The following is an 18,017-nucleotide window of genomic DNA, read 5'->3' as shown; positions in this document are numbered from 1 at the left end:
TCCAAACCCAAGGGAAATGAAACTTTTTATGACTACTTCACTGTGGTTAATAGAGACCATTAAGAAATAAAAAATGAACAAAGAAAATAATGAGCAATGACACATGTGAGAGATATCATGAAACACAAGCAAATTTTCCATAGCCTGTTCCATTCTTGGAAAAATTAAATGGTATGGTCATGATAAAATATGCAACAATCTCTAGAATAATATCCCCTATTCTCTAGCATACCATGACCTGGTCATGCCAAATGCCATTTCCAGGGGAAATATCCCCTATTCTCTAAAATGCCATGGCCTGGTCATGCCAAATGCCATTCCTAGGGAAAGTATCCCTTATTCTCTAGGACACTATGGGTTGAATGACGGACTTTTAGTTTTATTTTTTGAAAGAAATCGTGCTTTACAAATGATGTATGGCGCTTCCCCGGTTCAAAGCTTTCGTGTTTAATAAAGAAACAAGGAACCGTCTGTGTGGTGACAATAGACTGTTCTTGAAATATATTTGGGGAAGCTGCGCCTCGCCAGTTAAACGCAAGAATTGAACTCATTGGCAAGGTCATAGTTTTTGAGGGTACAAATTTCCGGAAGTCAAGTTCCCATGAAGAATAATTGAAAGTCCCCGGATATAGTCTGAAACTCCCCAGTGACGCTGATATGAGGGAGGATTTGCAGACTGGCGCGGGGTTGTCAAAAACTCCAATGTGGATATGATTGCCTTGCTCTACAGCTCAAAACCTACTGCCGTGGCCTGGTCACGCATCCTTCGGGTGTCCAACATAGGAACAGGTATAAAATCCATTACCACCGCCCTCTGGTGACGACGTCCTAGAGGGAGGCCAGAAAAAGATATGTCGCCGTGCGATCACGTCTCTTGGGTGGGGTTTGTTGAGGGGGAGGCTGGGCCTCTCCTGTCCTACGACTGGCGCCTTGCTCGTGTTCTCGAAGAGCTTCAAAACCCCCAAGAACAGTGTTAGTGGTACTACGGCTACCCTATCACGTGCCCCCCAACATATTGTGTTGCTCTCGCGTAGTTAGTTTTAGTAATGACAACAACGTTATCCTCCCACAAACAGTATCCTCACGTGATTCTTTTTATGGGGACCAAGAATAAAGATGCGGCTCTGCGGCAGTTCTGCAAGGGAAATTGTCGACGCATCAAGAACCCAGGTACCATCAACCTTCGGGCGGACAGCAATTCCCTAGGATCCACATATCCCCGTCTGTATGCCGATTGCGACCCTGCCCGATGTTCGGTCATCTTCTTGGCGCAAGGCCTCCTTGGATATTTCCAACGAACGTCCTATGACTACAGGATGCCCGCTTTTTCGGCCCCACGATCGAAAGCATACCTCAAAACCATGGGTGTCATTTTACTATTAATTGCGGTCATACTGGCCATTCAAAAGATATGAGAATTTTTACAGTACTGTACACTACCGAATTCGTTGTAATTTACAACAAATAAGACATTTCATCTATTCACACTTATTCTCCCCCTCTAGACTTCTGATCTTTCGTGTAGCTTTGACAACAAGGATGATGATGTCTTGACTATCAGAAAGGGCCTCGGTATTCCGATTTCGAAAGATGAGAAGGGTGGCTTTAACGCGAGAGTGCGGCGTAGTAGGTCTCAAAGAGGAAAAAAGAGCCAGGGCAGCACCGCCGGCCAGAAGCGATTTTCTGACTGCGTGGACAAGGCATTTCCTCCTCCCCCAAGTAAGCGTACCCACTCAAGTTCTCCATCCAAATCTGCAGGCGGCTCAGCCCATTCAATCGAGTTCACCGCCGCGTCGTTATCCAGGATTACGGGAAACCAATCTATGAGAGTAGTTCGAAGGCTCCACTTCTCACTGGGCTGGCCCGCTGTATTGAAGGATACATGTCACTCCATGATGAGGCTGGCCTCATCCAATGCGACGTTTCCCCCCGGAACCTGATGGTGAATGAGGACAAGGACAACCCATCATGGCCTGCCTTTCTGATCGACCTTGACCTGGCAATCAAGTTAGAACGGGATGGGTCTTCCGGCGCACGGGGCAAAACGGGCACCAGAGCGTTCATGGCCATCGGTGTCTTGTACGGCGAAAACCATTGTTTCATGCATGATCTGGAGTCGTTCTTCTGGGTTCTTTTCTGGATATGCATTCACTATGAAGGCCCAGGGAAGGGGATCACTGTCGAACGGTTTGAGAAATGGAATTATATGAGTACTGAAGAGCTGGCGGCTGCGAAGCAAGGAGTGAAAAGTGAGGGGGATTTTCTTCGAATTGCAGAAGACTACTTTACTCCGTATTATCAATCATTGATCCCTTGCGTCAACCGATTACAGCGCCTTGTCTTTCCAGACGGCGGACGGTGGAAGAAACCAAATTTCGACCTATCCCGGAACATGATTGGAACACTTCAGCAAGCACAGGATAACTCAGATGCTGTAAACTAGTAAAGTTCTGCGTATTGATAGCGTGAATTGCTCTTTGTTTTGTCTTTTAATATAGCATCTTTGGCGAAGAGATTGATTTTCTGGAAAATCATACGAGGTGTACTTATGAGATTGTTGGAATGCCGCAAGGCCCAAAAAAGTTATATGATCCTATATTGAGGCGATGATAGTTGAGCTCTAATTGATACTAAATAGAATTAATGATTCTCTACCTATCATCCAGGAGCTAACTTTTGACCGTTAAAGCTTAGCTGTTTCTTGGCGCGTTGGTGCCGCTTGCATTTCTGCACTCCTGCGAAAAAGCGATTTTGCAGTTTTGCATTTTCACTTTTTAGCGTTTTTTACGCAAGCCAGCAGGCGATTTGGGTCAACATACATGATTCGATGGTCATCGCGTGTATGCTGTGGCGCTTATGGCCTCTGTCGATGGAAGCAGGAATAGGACAGTGAGAGACAACCACCTCGTGTGTTGCCAGGAGCACGCCAAGACGTGGTGTCCCGACAAATGACACACCATCTTGGTGACGAAAGAAGAAGGACAAGGAAGCTCTCACTTTAGAGGATCTCGAGCCATTTAAAGACATCAGATTAACAGGTGAGAAGGTGAAGAGGCAGTCCACGGCTCTGCTGGCGGTAATGAGAAGTGACGATTTTTGTCTTGCGGGGGGGTCCATGCAGTCGCCCTGCTGGAGGGCGATTTCTGTAACAGGACAACGAAGGGGTGCCCCCGCCTGAAAGACCGATGCGTAAGAGACCAGCACAGGCATCGACGCTAGCGCGAATATTCTACTAGATTAGACGCATAAAATAATAGAAAGGGTAAAGGTGGGAGCAGGCAAAAGAAATCCAGAAATCCAGGAACGCAACCCAGGTCGATGACGGCACTTCCTCTGGCCTCGGGTGTTCCGTTAGCTTCCATCACAGCAGTCACCCCTTTACTAGCAGTCACCACTTTACTAGCAGTCACCACTTTTCTAGCGGCTCACACAACCGGCCGGCCATTACTACATTACGAGCCTGTTTTAAATCGGTGGTGCTGGTGGAGAACAAGTCAAAACCTTTGATGGCCACGATTTTGGGTCTCAAGAACGTGGCCCGAGAGCATGTAAGCGCCGCAGCAAAACGACCGATCGCTCGAAATAACGATTTGACAGAAGCGTCCTTTTGAAAAGCTCCTTTTGGCTCAAGGGCAAGGATGACATCGGTTGGAGAGACGCAGAGAAGAACACCACGAGGCCACGATTCCGAGAGATGTGGCCGTGGCTACGTTCTGCTCGTGGTCCGAGAAGGGATCTATTTCCGGGCTCGCAGCCGTCTTTTCGTGCGATCCATTTCGAGCATCCTTCCATTTTGTTCCCCTTCTCAAGATGTATAAATACCATCGTGCGCTTCGCTATCGAGCGATTCCTACAACTCCTCATTCCCGCCGATACACTTCTCCTTGGGATCCCTATTCTTTCTGTCTCTCTTACTACACCAAGCTTCTATTTTCGCAACCAAGATGGCCATCCAACACTTCCAATTTGTAGAAGGTAAAAGTGCGAAGAGATGTCGCCGTCGCTTGAAGTCGGAACGACCACAGCTCACCCCCGAGGACTACCACGCAAGGGATGCCGCTCGAGTGGCTCGGTTCCTGGTCACCGGCAAAAAGTATGCCGATGCCACAACCAAGGCCGTCGACCGTGTGCAGAGATTTTGGGATCGGTAAGCCCTATTGCGACGCGTAGGTGATCAAACTGATGTTGTTTTCCGTAGCTTTTGTGCTTTCATGGGGGTGGACAGCAATGTCTATCTCACCGCATGTGCAGGTGAAAACTTTAGACGTTATGCCGACTGGCGATTGAGCCAGTTCAACGTCACAAAGCAGAGCACTATCTGGGTGGAGTGGAAATTCCTCCGACTGCTCTACAAGAGAGTCGCTGGAAAGAAGATGGATGAGGTCGTTGGGGAGCAGGTCAGTGAGGTGAGTCCCACCACACCATCCTGGCTCTCCTGTTCCCGTATCTAACTGGCACCCACCACACATGTAGTTTATCCTGGGACCGTTGACGGATGAATACGGCCTAGATCTCTCGGTCGAATGCAAGCCCACCCTCAGCGTTGAGGATCTGCTGTCCGTCCTCCACTACCACTGGTGCTTGGACACGTCGGCGGTTCCACACGAGCGGTATACAGTGCAGCTGCCGCTGCCGATGCTGATGACCGCCTACATGTCTTCTCGTCCAGGAGCGCTCATCGAGAGCGGCTGCGTTCGGGGCTCCAACGACGCTCTGCGGTACCGGGACGTGGTGCTCCGTGTCATCCCCAATCCGGAGGAACCGGGGCGTCACGTTCTGGTCATGGAGGTGACTCTGATGTTTATGAAGGGAAAAAGAAACAAGTCCCAGCCGTAGGTCCCCTTTCCGTTCCCGGTCGATGTGGCGTGACGCTTTGCTCGGCCGTATGGCTGTATTGACCCTCCGACGTAGGACAACATACATATTCCACGAGCGGGATGACAACCTGGCTCTGTGCGCGATCTCGCATTTTCTTGCGCTGGCGCTCGCGGACCGAGCCTTTGAGGCGCAGGGAATCGACTCGCCGGAGGACATCCTTCGCATCGAGGTTCCCCCTTACCGGAACAGCTTACAGCTGAGGTGGAGATCCGAGATGCTCGATATACCGATCGTTCGCCGCACCTACCACACCGCACATGGAGTGCGCATCTCGCCCGATCGTGCATTACCGTATGATGCGTTCAATCAGTACCTTCAGCGGCTGGGCCGCAACGCGGGACTCGAAGATCCGCTGACTCCTTACTGCATCAGGAGGGGCACGGCAAATGCGGTGGATGGTAAGCTGCTACGGTTGATTCTCCATGTTCTGGATCGTCGCCTAACTGGAGAGTAGATGTCGCAACGGCAGCGGAGCGGAACCAAGTGCTGGGCCATTCTCGGGCCGACATCTTTGAACGGTATTACCTCTCACAGAAGGTGAAACGCGATGTGCAGTCCGCGTATCTTGGATTTCCAGCGCGCGAGTCGGTCATCCGCGCCGTCGGAATGATGAGCTTGACGCGGGACCCGAGGGTTCCCAAGGAGCTGACCGACGAGCAGAAAGCTGCCATCGAACATGACCCCCATCTTGCCGAACTCAACCGCCAGAAGCAAGACCTGGCAAGTGACATGAGATTCCAATACGGATCTGTTCCAAAGGCTCAGGGCACAGACCTCCACGCCCAACATGGCAAGCTGGAGAGGACTATTCAGAGCGAGAGACGATTCTTGAGGAAACGTGCGCGGGACAACATCCGGGTGGAGTTTTTTGCCAAGATCGACACCATTGAGATCGAACGTCAGCTTCTGGGACTGTCGCTCGCTGATGACCTCAAGGTGGAAGATCCCGTTGTTCAGTTTACCTGTGTCGAACGAGCTCGACTTTCACGCAGTCTTTTTCGATCTCTCGCTAGCTCTACGGAGGAGGAGCATAAGCCCCATCCTCATCGGATGCAGGTAATCCGTGACTGGACCGCGCTCTGTAACCTGCAAGGGATCCCTCACAGGCAGAGGGATTCACGTTGCGAACTCGTAGGATTGAAAGAGGAGCCCAGCTCGATTGACGGTGATATGACCCCTGCCGTTTGTCCGGCGACCCAGTGCCTTTTTTGCCTTGGGAACGAGCAGCGGGCATCTAATTCAAGGCCGTATTCATTCTCACGTCCAGACAAGCTTCGGAGGCATGTGTATGATTGCCATCTCCGCTATCTTGCCTCAGACGCTTGTTTTCCATGTCCCCATCCAGCCTGCTCGGAGAATATGTGGGGCACCACACATTTCAAGGACCATGCTGCGGTGATACACAAGGTGTACCTTTGAGTTGTGTGGAACATTACCTATAGCTTGCTGTACAAGAGATACCTATGGAAGCCAAAAGACAGCGCGAAGACGTTCGTCACTCTGTACCAAATTTATGTAAGGCGTAGGTTCAGTGTTAGTTGGATAGAACCGTCCATAGTAGAATAGAATCTATCTTCAAGAACACAATACACCCTGCCAAAAACATGCCAATGCGCTGAAAACAACTCCCAGGCCTCACGAACACCAAACATACAGCCTCAGTACACGAAGGGAGTGTCGGCCCTTCCACGTACGCCCTACGATGGAAAACGAGCCCGGAGGTTTCATTTTCCTGCCCGACAATAGTTTACGGCAATGGAGATTGACAATCACGCGATAGAAAGCAGAATAGAAGGGGCGGATATGGTCAATGACAAAACCACCAACAGCTTCGAACATACCTTCAAGAACACGTCACATTGAACGACATGGTCAGCTTGTGCGCTAGTATGTATATATTAGAGCCCCAAGGAGACGCGGCCGGATTCACATCAACGAGCATGTCACACACGTCACGGAATTTTAATGACAGCCACGTCGGCATCTCGAATATACACAAACATACAGAATCACGGAAGAGCTAGGAATGGCCTGTCAAGTGCTTGGATACACAGATAATGCTATTTTGCCTATTTGAGGATGCATATAGGTATACAGAAGTCAAGGAGGGTCAGGAAAGGCCCGACAAGTGCATAGATATAGAACATATATAGAAGGGTTATTGATAGAGGAATATCTGAGCTCTGGCGGAAAGGATGCGATTCGGCCCACGAATAGCTTGACCTCGGAAGCAAGGGTATAATGTGAATGAGAAACTCCATCTCATCTCTCTCATCAACCATGGTGTCTATCCCCCTGGATATAAATATCCCAATGGCCAGAAACCGGCAAAGCTGAATAACTGGCTTGAGCTCAATGAACGACTGGCGCAACCCCGAGCTTCCCTCTCGCCCTCCTGAGGGCTGAAGTCCAATCAGGACAGAGGCACAGTGGCAGAAGAAGGTTGACAAAAGGCCAGGGACTACATCATGTGGCTTAAGGACATGTGCAGTAGGTCCAGTGACCTAGGTTGCCATGCTGGAGGCAGGAGCAAATAGGCCTGATGGGTCCATGGATCGCGGTCCATGGACCTGGTAGGCCCAAAGACGGCCAACTTGTGGCCATGCTGGCCTGTGGACGGCAGAGGCCATTGAATCGATTTCTGTGGTCCTTTGGCGACCAAGGACCCACGGCCAAAGGCCCCCAGGATCTCCCCGCATTTTGATCACGCACGAGCCTCTCGGGAGAATCCTCTTGTGAGGAAATAGCTCATGGAAGCAATCGCCTAGATCCACATGTGAGATCCCGCTCTCATTTAATGTCATGACTCTGGTTCTCTACCTATGACGTCATCCAGTGACCCTTTTGACGGTTATTGTGTTCCACTTGTTGTATCCATCAAATCATTTCTCATTTCAGCCGTAACCTGGCTGGCACTTCTAGTAAAATAGGTGACTGCTTTTGAATTCTTTGTCGTCCGTCACAGAATGGCCCGCTGCGCATCTAGGAAGAGGGAGTGCGGAAGATGGGATCAGCCTTTGGGTAAATAGGACCCTTCGCTCCTTATATAGCGGATGAGAGAGATAGCAGAGTAGTGAGATGACGTCATAGATCTATACAGAGCAGTTTTTAGTTTGTTGTAAATTACAATGAAGTCTCCATTCGTCAGACTCTTTTCTGCCGCAAGCAGGAACATAAAACACTTAACTGCGAATGCAGGAGCTCAATTTGAATGAGTAAATGAACATATGAAACCAAGTTGGTAGCCTCCAAAGCCCCATCGATAACTAACAGAAGTACCTGGCCCTATAGCACAGGCAGCTAGTCTCAGGCCTACTTGCCAAATCATGCAGATTCCGAGGCCGGGCCCGGTCTCTCCGTTGGTCGATCCATTGACCTGTTGAACAACCAGCAGGGAGATGCCGCCGATACAGGAGGCAACTTTCCCTGTTTTGAGGATCAGGCAGAACTTGATCAGAGGACTCCAACGGATGTCAAGCACCCCGGTGGCGAGGATGACAGGTTGCCCTTCCTCCCTCCGCCCCCAAGGCCATCTCCGCGTCGAGCATCGTCCGGTACATCCGGCCGGTCGCTACCATTGCCCTACAGGACGCAACAGAGCAATGCTCATATGGCCCTACAGGAGGAGATCCGCAGGCTAAGTGAACCCAACAAGAGTGCAAAATGTCAACTGACACGAAAGGCAGGATTAGAGCCCAGAACAGGTAATTATTTCCTGAATACATAAGAGTTAGAAGACCGACAACTCTGGCTGACATCTTCCCTGTAGCAGGCTTGACCGACTTTATAAGTACATCGACAACTCGTTGCAACCATGGGCCGTCGCGGTTGCCGAATCCATGCAGGACTGGATGAAATTATTCGGCACGATTTAGGGAGAGAGGCTGGTCCGCGAGCCATTGGAGTACGAGGTGGGGGAAGCAGACCAACAGGAGGGGAACAACGTGATCAAGGAAATGTTTAGTTGGAGCGACCGGGATGGTTCGAAATGAGGACGGCTAGGATTGATCTTTCACCTGTACCATAAGTTCACCAGATTTTGCTATCATCTCTAAGTCCATTGCGCCTTCGGCAGCGATGAGAAATGTCACCTACTACGCCTTGAGAGAATTTCCGGAGAGCCTCTGGGAATCCAGGGTTTCTTGGAGCGTTAATCAGAGAGAGAATGCAACATTGTGAGGTTACGATGAATTCCAACTCTGTGATAACTGTCAGAGACCAAGTCATAAAGAGACGGATGTTACTTACCCATTCTGCAGGCAAAATGATCTGTATTTGATGGAAGATGGAGCTTGGCATGCTTGCACCAATTCCTATGGTACGCGCATCTCACCGACCTAGGCAAAGTGGGCTGGGTCCTGTGCCTTCAGCCCCCGTCTACGCTAATTGGTCCCCTCCAGACAGACGAGCAGTGACCGTGAAAGGCTGCACCGTTTCACGGACTCGTAGGCTGCTAGGGACAGTTTCAGGGATCGGATGGATGAGGGCGTATTGAGCAGGCTCGGAGGAACGGCGCCTGCCCTCCACGTTTCCCGTTGATGTATGACTAGCGATGTTTACAAAATTTGACTAACTTCCATCAATTATTGGACTACAACAGAAAATCAAATGAAGGCCGGTCCTGCGTATACAATCGCCACAGACATGGAAGCCGGGGAGATCCGTAGAAACGGGCCTCACGCGGTGGGACCAAAGAATAAATACAAGCCATCAACATATCCCGGAACCGTAACTGTCGTCCGATTAGCCCTGCTGAGCAGAGACATTCATCGAACGCTGCGGTATCTAACCCCAATCGTACGGCTATTATTGGTATTAAGCCTCTGCGGTGATAATCACGCCCTCCATGTCCAATCTCCCGCTGAAGGACGACCCATCGTTGGGAGAGTATCTGCGTGCCTGCGGTTTCAGTCTGTGGAACTTGGCAGTTCACTTCCATATGTTTGGGATGCGGCGTCGAGTTCTGCAAAGGGAGGGAGCCGGACGGGACGTGAGCGTGACACTCGGGGGGGTTTTGACGCGGGTTGAGAGAAAGAGAACGGAACTGTCCTAGCTCGTCTCGCCATTTCTTGTTCTCCTAGCTGCCAGTGCATAGCTTCAACGGCCCTCCAGGGTATGGACATCTCCTCTGCAATTTTCGCCCACATTGCCGGCTTGGATCTGCTTGCTCTGTCAGTACGAGAGCCGGTTATCATCAGATATCACGCCGTTTCCACCTTTCATATAATAGGGCCAACTTGGTCTTGCGATCCTCGCTCCACTCACTCCGCCTCTCAAGGTAATTCTGGTAGTGCAGGCGACAGCTCAGTGCACTTCGCCCGGGGAGTTCCTTGCTGATATCTCCCCACGCCATTCCGCGTTGCCGAAGCTCGATGATCAGAACATCTTCTTCTGAGGACCATTTTGACCCTTTCTTGTCCGAAATTTGGCGTGCTTGGGAGCTATCGCTCTGGACGTCGGGTACCATTGGTTCGTTTTGGGCTAAGTTTTGAATCGTAGGCGCCATAGTGAAAACTGCGGCATTTTAGGAGGAGAAAAGGGAAGATCGAGCGAGGGAAACAAAGTGGGAGGAGGGCTGGCTTTATATGCCTTCGGACCTACACTGCCTCTCCCCCCCCACAAGACAAATTGGGAGCAACCGCAAATAGGCCGCACCATGTATGGGATTTGTTGGCTAATGAAATAGGGACTGATTTAGGGATCGTCTTCCAGGCTTCCTGTTGATGTGCATCTAGAAATGGGGTTTACAAGAATAACTAATGAACTGTTCGGAAAACGCAAATGTACAGACGGTCAAACGCGATTCGTACGATTCAAGCAATGTTTACAAAATTTGACCAACTTCTATCACTGATTGAGCTACGGTATAAAATCAACCAAGGGGGATCTTGCGCCTGATAGAAGGCGAACTCATCGAGATTCAGCATTAAAGCGGCGTTATCATCAGATACAATTTACCGACAGAGAAACGTGAAGCAGAAAGATAGAATATCTGTCCCAGTCCACCTCGCGAGAACGTCAACTAGGAGTTAACATCTCGCCAGACAAAACACGAGAGGGCCTCCCAGATTGACCATTAACATCAAATTTTCCATTATATAAGCATAAAACCGAGACTCAAGAATGCATCGGGTTGGCCAGACTTCCGCGGTGGATCAAGCGTTCTGAGCCTGGGAACTCTCCGCAAAATACTCGAAAGAGTCAGTGGGGTTGGCAATTGCGCGTGCCCTGACATAATCCTCCGGTTTTCCCCTTTCTTTGCGGGTTTTAGCAACCCAGCTGTCCGCATCAGCCAATGCGTCGGTAGGTGGCGGCTTGCGTTCACCCCAGGCATACTGCGCTGCATCAACAACCGGCGTGCCTGACTGCTCCATGTTTTCTTCGCTAGCTTTAGGTGTTCTCATCTCGGAACATTCTTTCATCGCAGGATCGAAACCAACGTTCTCGTTATCCATAAATATGGGATCACATTCCATCCAAGTGGGTGGTATGTCTGACACATATTTATCCATAAGCACAGGCGATTCTGATTCGGGGTTGCGTGAGAAGGATATCTCCTGCTCTTGCGGCTTCAGCTTAGAAGCATTATTCAACACAGTCTCTGAACACATGTCAGCATATGCTCCCAGTTTCCAGTTGAGATATCAATTACCTTGTTCCGGAACAACCTTTTTGCCATCTTGCTTAGGGCTGGCACACCCACCTGCAGTGTCTTCCGAGGGATTGGGTTTGGAGATGGTGCAATCCGCCCTGGTTTCGCGAAGAGCTTCTACGAGTTCTTTGGCTTCGGAATGCTGATACCCATCTCCTGTTGTCACGCTTTGATGGGGACATTCATCGATGGGGGTGGATGGAGGCATTTGGGCCGGCGGAGTATTGGCAGGGGCCTTGCCATTGAGCTTTATTGCTTTAGACATGGTGGTAGTTGGTGGTCTTAGAAACTGGGCTGGAGAACTGGCTTGATAAGGTCTTTGCGAATCTTGAATGTTTGTTTGTTGCCTCAGGATTTCGGAGGGGATCGTAGCTCCTTATATACCATTTTGTCAATACTCCCCGGCACATATTCTTTCGTCATCTTCCGCTTTCGCTTGAGCCACGTGGATAGGGGAGGAGCTTGCCGCCACTCTCCCAATTAAGGGATGCATAAAACTGTGCCGCAGGATACATAATCTCGACCCTGTCGACTGATGTCGATATGAAAATCCATCTAGACCGTTGGGTTTGGACCCAGCATCCAGGTTCATCATCGTAAACTCCATGGTTCACTGTCTCTGGACGTATGAAATTAGATCGGTGAGAAAAGATGCATGTTTGTCTTGGCCATAAAAGGCGTCGCAAGTTACGACAATGTATTGAAGCTGTGCCGTACCCGATTGGCAAACAATGGGCCAAAAGGGTTGACTTGCAATAGCAACGTCCGTGCTGTAGCGTGAAAACCGTACCACTCCTTATTCTGGGACGGAGACCTTAGTTCGGCATGCAATATCAGTACAACTCATTTGACAAAATAGATGCCAGGTTTGTTGTCCCTGCACCCTGCTGCATGGCAAGAATAGTTTTTGCTTGAGATTGAAGATGATTGAAGAGAATCTTGTAGTAGCTTGCAGTAGTGGGATAATCTGGGGTACATACCAATATCATCGGTGCAAATACGTTAAAAAGGTACGATCGATTTGTGTGGCGGCGCCAGCATTCGCATTCCTTCGCATGCATTTTCGCCTATTCTCACTAATGCTTCTCATTGGTCGTTCGTCGCTGCTCATTCGAGAGGCCCATTTGCTGGCTTGCATTCTCAGTTGTCCGCATGCGTTCCCAGTTATTCGCATGCATTCCTATTTAATATCAGGTTGTCGCATCCATGATCAGTTCCTAAACAGCTTGTATGAATTCGCAGTCCTTCGCATATCTTCTCTTCCACGCCTCTTCTCCGTTACTTGTGGCTTCCGATTTTCTATGGCGACTGTAAAAGTACTAGAGGATGAATTCCTCGAGCGAATTAGCGAAGAGGAAGCAAGTTTTGCAGAAGGTACAGACAGGTTGAACGAAGATCAACTCGAATCGGTCCGCCTTTGCTGTGAGTTATTTCGCGCCGACGTGGTGGAATCTCTCAAGGAGGTATCTGTTTCGCAACAGTACAGGTTACTACGAGTCCGGAAACTTTTGCGGCAGATTTACTCAGATCTTGAACGGCCTACCATATTTCTGTTATGCATGCTACCTTGGCCTATCACAAATCTTACGAAACTTGATCAGCGGAAGTTCCTTCCAAAGCTTCGGACATGGTGTGAAGATATCCCGGAAAAGGAAGGACTACAAAAAATAGCGAAGACTGTTTGTGACAAGTACGAGATTGAGAAATCGATCAAAGACGAGCTAAACATTTCAGACCCACCACCAAGAAAACGCAAGCGCATCTCACATGTCCTACACGACAAATACATTTATGGAAGCGGTGGTCAATCTGTGGACCCAATTTCGGGCGTTCATGATGAAGGGGGCCGTGCGAAAGGTGTTCTAAATACATTTTCTCGTATGTGTATCTTGCACTATAATGAATGTGTATTAATATAATGAGACCAGAAAGTACACGAGAGGAAGAAAGACGCTCCTCAGACGCGCAGTCGAATGGCCAAATTCATAAAAATGACAAAACTCAAATGGTATTGACAGTGGACGATATACCAGGATTCCAGATATCTCTTCTTGCAGATCAACTCCCTCAGTCAGTTATCGATTTAGACATTATGCATCTTATCGGTTTTCTTCAGAAATATCAATCGACGTCTTCCAACCCAGAGCAATTCAGAAGTATCTTCGGTTTGCTGCAAGGTTACCAGTCAAGCTGCCCAACGTTGCACTATATCCAACTGATAATCCCGTGGTATGGCGCGACGCCGTCCATTGACATAAAAATCGACTCGAAGATTGGATGGAGTGCAAAGGTGCAGCTATCGGTCATGGTCGCCGTTGAGCTTGTCCAGTACATTCATCTCTCATCGGCTTCGACGGCGGAAACACCGAACAGAGGGGTAGCCTAACAGAACAATTGTTTCTCCGGGCTTTGCGGCGACCAGAACAGTCCCGGTTACTTTGTCCGTTAGGGTATATCTTGATGGATTTCCCTCAACTCTAGCGACGCCTCCGGCGGGATTTTGCTTTCGCAACAAAACAGCGCGCACGCTAGGGGATGATTCAAACTTTTTCACATCTATCCACTCGGGATCTAAAACCACATCTTCCTCCGACTAGAATGAATCAGTAAAGATAGCATTTGTGGTTTAGATTTATCATACTTCAATCTTAGCTTTCTCTTCGAGCTTTTCTCGGTCATTTGCAATATCATCAACTGGAATACCCGGATCTTCGTTCTCGGTTCCAGCCATGATTTTAAATTCTTTATATCGACACCGGTATTCGGAAGGTGTTCCTTTCCCAAAGTAGCAAAAGACCGCAAAATCCTATCTTAAAATCGTTGGTAGGACGCTGAGGTTGATCGACGTCAGTTAATTTGGTACGTGGGGCATTGTCTCGTGGTTCAAAAATGGTCGTTCGCGGGTATCGAGCGCCTGGCGTAAAAAGTGCGACTGCTTCGCATCAGCTAACACTGTAAGTATTAAAGGGGCAACGAACTGGTGATATGAAAGGGTGAAGACAAGCGAACACAGATGGCCGAAACCACAGGTGGCCCAAGAATAGCAGTTAATAAAACAGTACAAGAAATTGAAACAAGTAGCACAAGGGATAACGTAAATCCAAGTCAAGTTGCAGGAAATGCTTTACGTATCATGTGATGGTCACATCGCAATTAATTCACCCAACCCAAGGAGCCTTGAACGACGCTACATGTTGAATTGCAAGATTGGGCACTGACGCGTGGGGCAATCATGCGTAAAGACGAACTATCTCCTCTAGTTATTCTTCGGAAAAATATTGATGCGATGGGGATTTCGGGGCTGTCCAGATCAGGCAGCGGTTGGTGGTTATCCAAGAGCAGAAGTGTTAAACTGGGTAAATGTGTACCGGGTCAATATTTTTCCGGTGGTTTAAGAAAGCTTCTTCGTCTTCGCAGACACGTCTTCATTTGCTACTACTGCTCAGCAATGTCCAATTCCAACTTTCTTAAGGACAGTATATTCCAGCTACCATATACGTTCATTTCTTGTGCACATGACCGCCCGGCCCTAATATGGGTATGTACCACTGGGGTGCCAACTTGCAGATGGGCCTCATCCACAACCGAGAATGCAGCCACGACCCAGAAATCATCTTTTGAAGGTGCTTTCATGAAAACCTTCAGGGTCACGAAATTCTGTTCAAAATATGGTGGTTCCTTTGTACATACATTTCTGCATTACTCGACGTTTTAACTTGTATTATACAATGAGGTGGTGGCTGGCAATGTGCTGTGCGAAGTAGCGGAGGAAAATCCAGAAAAGGAAATATCCCTTATCTCAGTGCCTCAGCCTCTCTCAAGATATTTTCGTTGCAAACTAGCCACAGACTAACTCCTTTGAATACCTGCCAAGCCCGGCTAACTTCTTTGATCACCTGCCAAGTCCTGCTAACTTCTGCACCAATGAGAACACAGCAACGTAAGCAACAAAAAATATCTCGTAGAGAGTCTGAGAAAGAACGGTCGCCCCTCTGGTGATACTGAAAATCTCCACCATACAAATTCATCCTCTATCTGCGAAGGCATACATCGACATCAACCACACAGGTTTTCTGACTGAAAACCATACCATTCAATTCTTTTATATATTATCTACAACTTGTACTATCCTAAAAGTTATCACAGCCTAATACCAGCATGGAAACTCCAGTTGAAAATACCTCCTCATTTGGCCTCTTTGACCTCACGTCCGGCGCATACTCTTCTGAGTTATCATCACCTCCTCCTTCATCAGACACCAATGATGGTTATGAGACAGTGGATGATACTGAGGAATCTTCTGGATTAGACAATGAGTCCAACAACAGTCCTTCCCAACGCCGATACTATGTTCAAAAACAAGGCCCTCGTCGCAACCGTGGCACTATCAGCAGGTTGCAGGATTTCACACAATTTATGGCTGAAAGACGCTGGGGAATTGAAGGTCTCATATCTGCCTGGGTCAGCGATAAATACATTCTCTCTGCATCACGATATGCAACTGGTGTAAAGCGACGGAATGCATTACATCGTGCAGTATTACGGACAAACCTTCTTCAGAATCATGAGATGGTACAGCAACAACTTAAGGAAGAGCTGAGAGAACTTATCAAAACACCATACTTTGGCAGGTTCTCTCCAGATTTGGATCTTAATACGATGGACTTCAACTCAGCATTTAAGGACATGCAGGAACAGGCACCAATCTGGTACATGCTTCTATCAAAGGTTCTTGTTAATTCTCGATCTGGACGGCAAAGTTATACGTGGAATGCCAACAAGTTAACTGTCAACCGGCGAATCTTTGTTATCCTCAGTATAATATGTCATTCTCATACGTTAAAGACCTCCAACTTCTTTGCTGCTTTATTCTCGGCTTATCTACATGGATCTGGTGTCAAGCGCCGAGTGGTAGAGACTCTGTCAAGCTTTGGAATATGCCATAGCTATGTGCACGGAAATACGTTAATGAGCCAAATTGCCGACATTGAAAAGGTACTATTCAGAAATAGAAAGGCATGACTGGTCTGTCCTTTTCCTCTCCCCCCTCGCCCCATTCGCTGCCATATATCTGCTATATCCATGCTGACTGGGAATCTCCATGCAACAGTTCGTTTCACGTCCGGCACATTTACACCCATGCCCAAAGAGGTAGTGGCTATCATGAGCCGTATGCTGGAGTTAGGCCTCATGAATTCTTTAAACCGAGAATGCTGATCGCCTGAAGTTACCCGTGAGGTATAGACCTGAACAATCTGGTTTACAGATAGTTCTCCAGCAGTAGAATAACCACCTGTTGTTAAATGACTGGTGAGTCCAATAAGGAGATTTCGGAGACAGTCAGCGGCTATAAAAACCTGGTGGATATTATCAATAAAGATAATAGTTTTTGGAATCTGTTGTGGTACAGGCTTTTTATCCACATCAATTGCATCCTTAATAAGGAAAAATAACAGGTGGAAGGAGTGATATTGACCTCGAGGAATAGGATGGATGCTAATAAAAACATCAGGTCGATCGATAGATGTTCGGATTATCTCAGTCTCACAAGGCTTGTTACCAATTGCTCGGAATCCACCATTCAATAGGATATCTTTCTCACATGCACTGCTGGCTGTTGCTGTACAGCCAAACCAGACAATATCCTCACGAAGTAAGAGCCTTAACTGTCCCAGCATAGCAAATTGTGTACGGAAGTTCTTCCACTGATGTATAAGATGGCATTCATCAATAGCCACAAGTCCAATCCGTGCTTGGAAGTCAGGCTTCATCAAGGCTCCCTTAAAGACCTTGGAGAGAGCCTGCTCTGGGCTGAGAAGAACATGGGTATATAACCCCCGTTGAATGGACTGCAACCATGAGTGTTCAGCTCTCCTGGAGTCTGCAGTGATCATACAAGGCCGTGCCCCTGGGAATTCAGCAATATCCCGTTGTTGCTGCTCACCAAGTCCAGTCAATGGAACAAGTTGGATGGTTATCCTTCCTGTTAATATTGAATAGGAATGAAGAATAAGGCTTTTGCCAAACCCAGTCCGCGCAATAAACAGAGTGTCACCATATCCATATATTAATCGCCGTACAGTACGGACCTGTTCTGGATGAGGACAGAGGGTACTTTCTGGCTTTCCATCTCTTAGCAGCCGCTTCAGACATGCCTCAATCACACCATACTGCTGCTTAACATGGTCTGGATGTGAGTATTTCCCAATTAATTCAGGCATACTTTGGATATCCATCACTAATATAGCATCTAGAGCGCTAGGTGATAATGTTGTTTCAATGTCTTGTGGCTCTGCCAGTGCAGCCCTTCTGTGCCGTATTTGATGTCGACTTCGCCGTTTCCGACGGTCCGGTGTGGGGTCTGATTTGCCACGAACCATCTCACAGGATTCTCAATAATTGGAAGATATTATCAGGAGCTCATAGAAGCCTATGGGAGGTCGCAGAGGTTTGCAGGGGTTCACTGTGTAAGGTATAACCCTACTTT

The 18,017-nt window shown here is 48.4% G+C and overlaps 6 protein-coding genes across 6 annotated transcripts; 3 read left to right on the top strand and 3 right to left on the bottom strand.

Annotated features, from left to right (window-relative positions):
• Positions 1-1,097: 1,097 nt before the first annotated feature.
• Positions 1,098-2,443, top strand: HCAG_08524 (predicted protein; the record flags this gene model as incomplete). Its single annotated transcript, XM_001536692.1, has 3 exons — positions 1,098-1,225; positions 1,526-1,626; positions 1,725-2,443. The coding sequence occupies 3 exons, from the start codon at positions 1,098-1,100 to the stop codon at positions 2,441-2,443; spliced, it is 948 nt and encodes a 315-aa protein (XP_001536742.1).
• Positions 2,444-3,944: 1,501 nt separating this feature from the next.
• On the top strand, positions 3,945-6,297 carry HCAG_08523 (predicted protein; the record flags this gene model as incomplete). The annotated part of the gene is made up of 5 exons (XM_001536691.1): positions 3,945-4,147; positions 4,199-4,406; positions 4,474-4,832; positions 4,912-5,276; positions 5,348-6,297. 5 exons carry the CDS (start codon positions 3,945-3,947, stop codon positions 6,295-6,297), a joined length of 2,085 nt encoding a protein of 694 aa, XP_001536741.1.
• Positions 6,298-10,072: 3,775 nt separating this feature from the next.
• Positions 10,073-10,384, bottom strand: HCAG_08522 (predicted protein; the record flags this gene model as incomplete). The annotated part of the gene is made up of 1 exon (XM_001536690.1): positions 10,073-10,384. One exon carries the CDS (start codon positions 10,382-10,384, stop codon positions 10,073-10,075), a length of 312 nt encoding a protein of 103 aa, XP_001536740.1.
• A 649-nt stretch (positions 10,385-11,033) lies between these two features.
• Positions 11,034-11,795, bottom strand: HCAG_08521 (predicted protein; the record flags this gene model as incomplete). The annotated part of the gene is made up of 2 exons (XM_001536689.1): positions 11,034-11,479; positions 11,531-11,795. 2 exons carry the CDS (start codon positions 11,793-11,795, stop codon positions 11,034-11,036), a joined length of 711 nt encoding a protein of 236 aa, XP_001536739.1.
• Positions 11,796-15,688: 3,893 nt separating this feature from the next.
• Positions 15,689-16,814, top strand: HCAG_08520 (predicted protein; the record flags this gene model as incomplete). Its single annotated transcript, XM_001536688.1, has 2 exons — positions 15,689-16,525; positions 16,797-16,814. The coding sequence occupies 2 exons, from the start codon at positions 15,689-15,691 to the stop codon at positions 16,812-16,814; spliced, it is 855 nt and encodes a 284-aa protein (XP_001536738.1).
• Positions 16,815-16,829: 15 nt separating this feature from the next.
• HCAG_08519 (predicted protein) lies at positions 16,830-17,751 on the bottom strand (the record flags this gene model as incomplete). The annotated part of the gene is made up of 2 exons (XM_001536687.1): positions 16,830-16,837; positions 17,133-17,751. 2 exons carry the CDS (start codon positions 17,749-17,751, stop codon positions 16,830-16,832), a joined length of 627 nt encoding a protein of 208 aa, XP_001536737.1.
• Between the last annotated feature and the right edge of the window lie 266 nt (positions 17,752-18,017).

Source organism: Histoplasma capsulatum, genomic scaffold (genome assembly GCF_000149585.1).
Source record: "Histoplasma capsulatum NAm1 scaffold_11 genomic scaffold, whole genome shotgun sequence".
NCBI classification, from domain to species: Eukaryota; Fungi; Ascomycota; class Eurotiomycetes; order Onygenales; family Ajellomycetaceae; genus Histoplasma; species Histoplasma mississippiense.
This window is presented reverse-complemented; position numbering and strand designations above follow the sequence as displayed.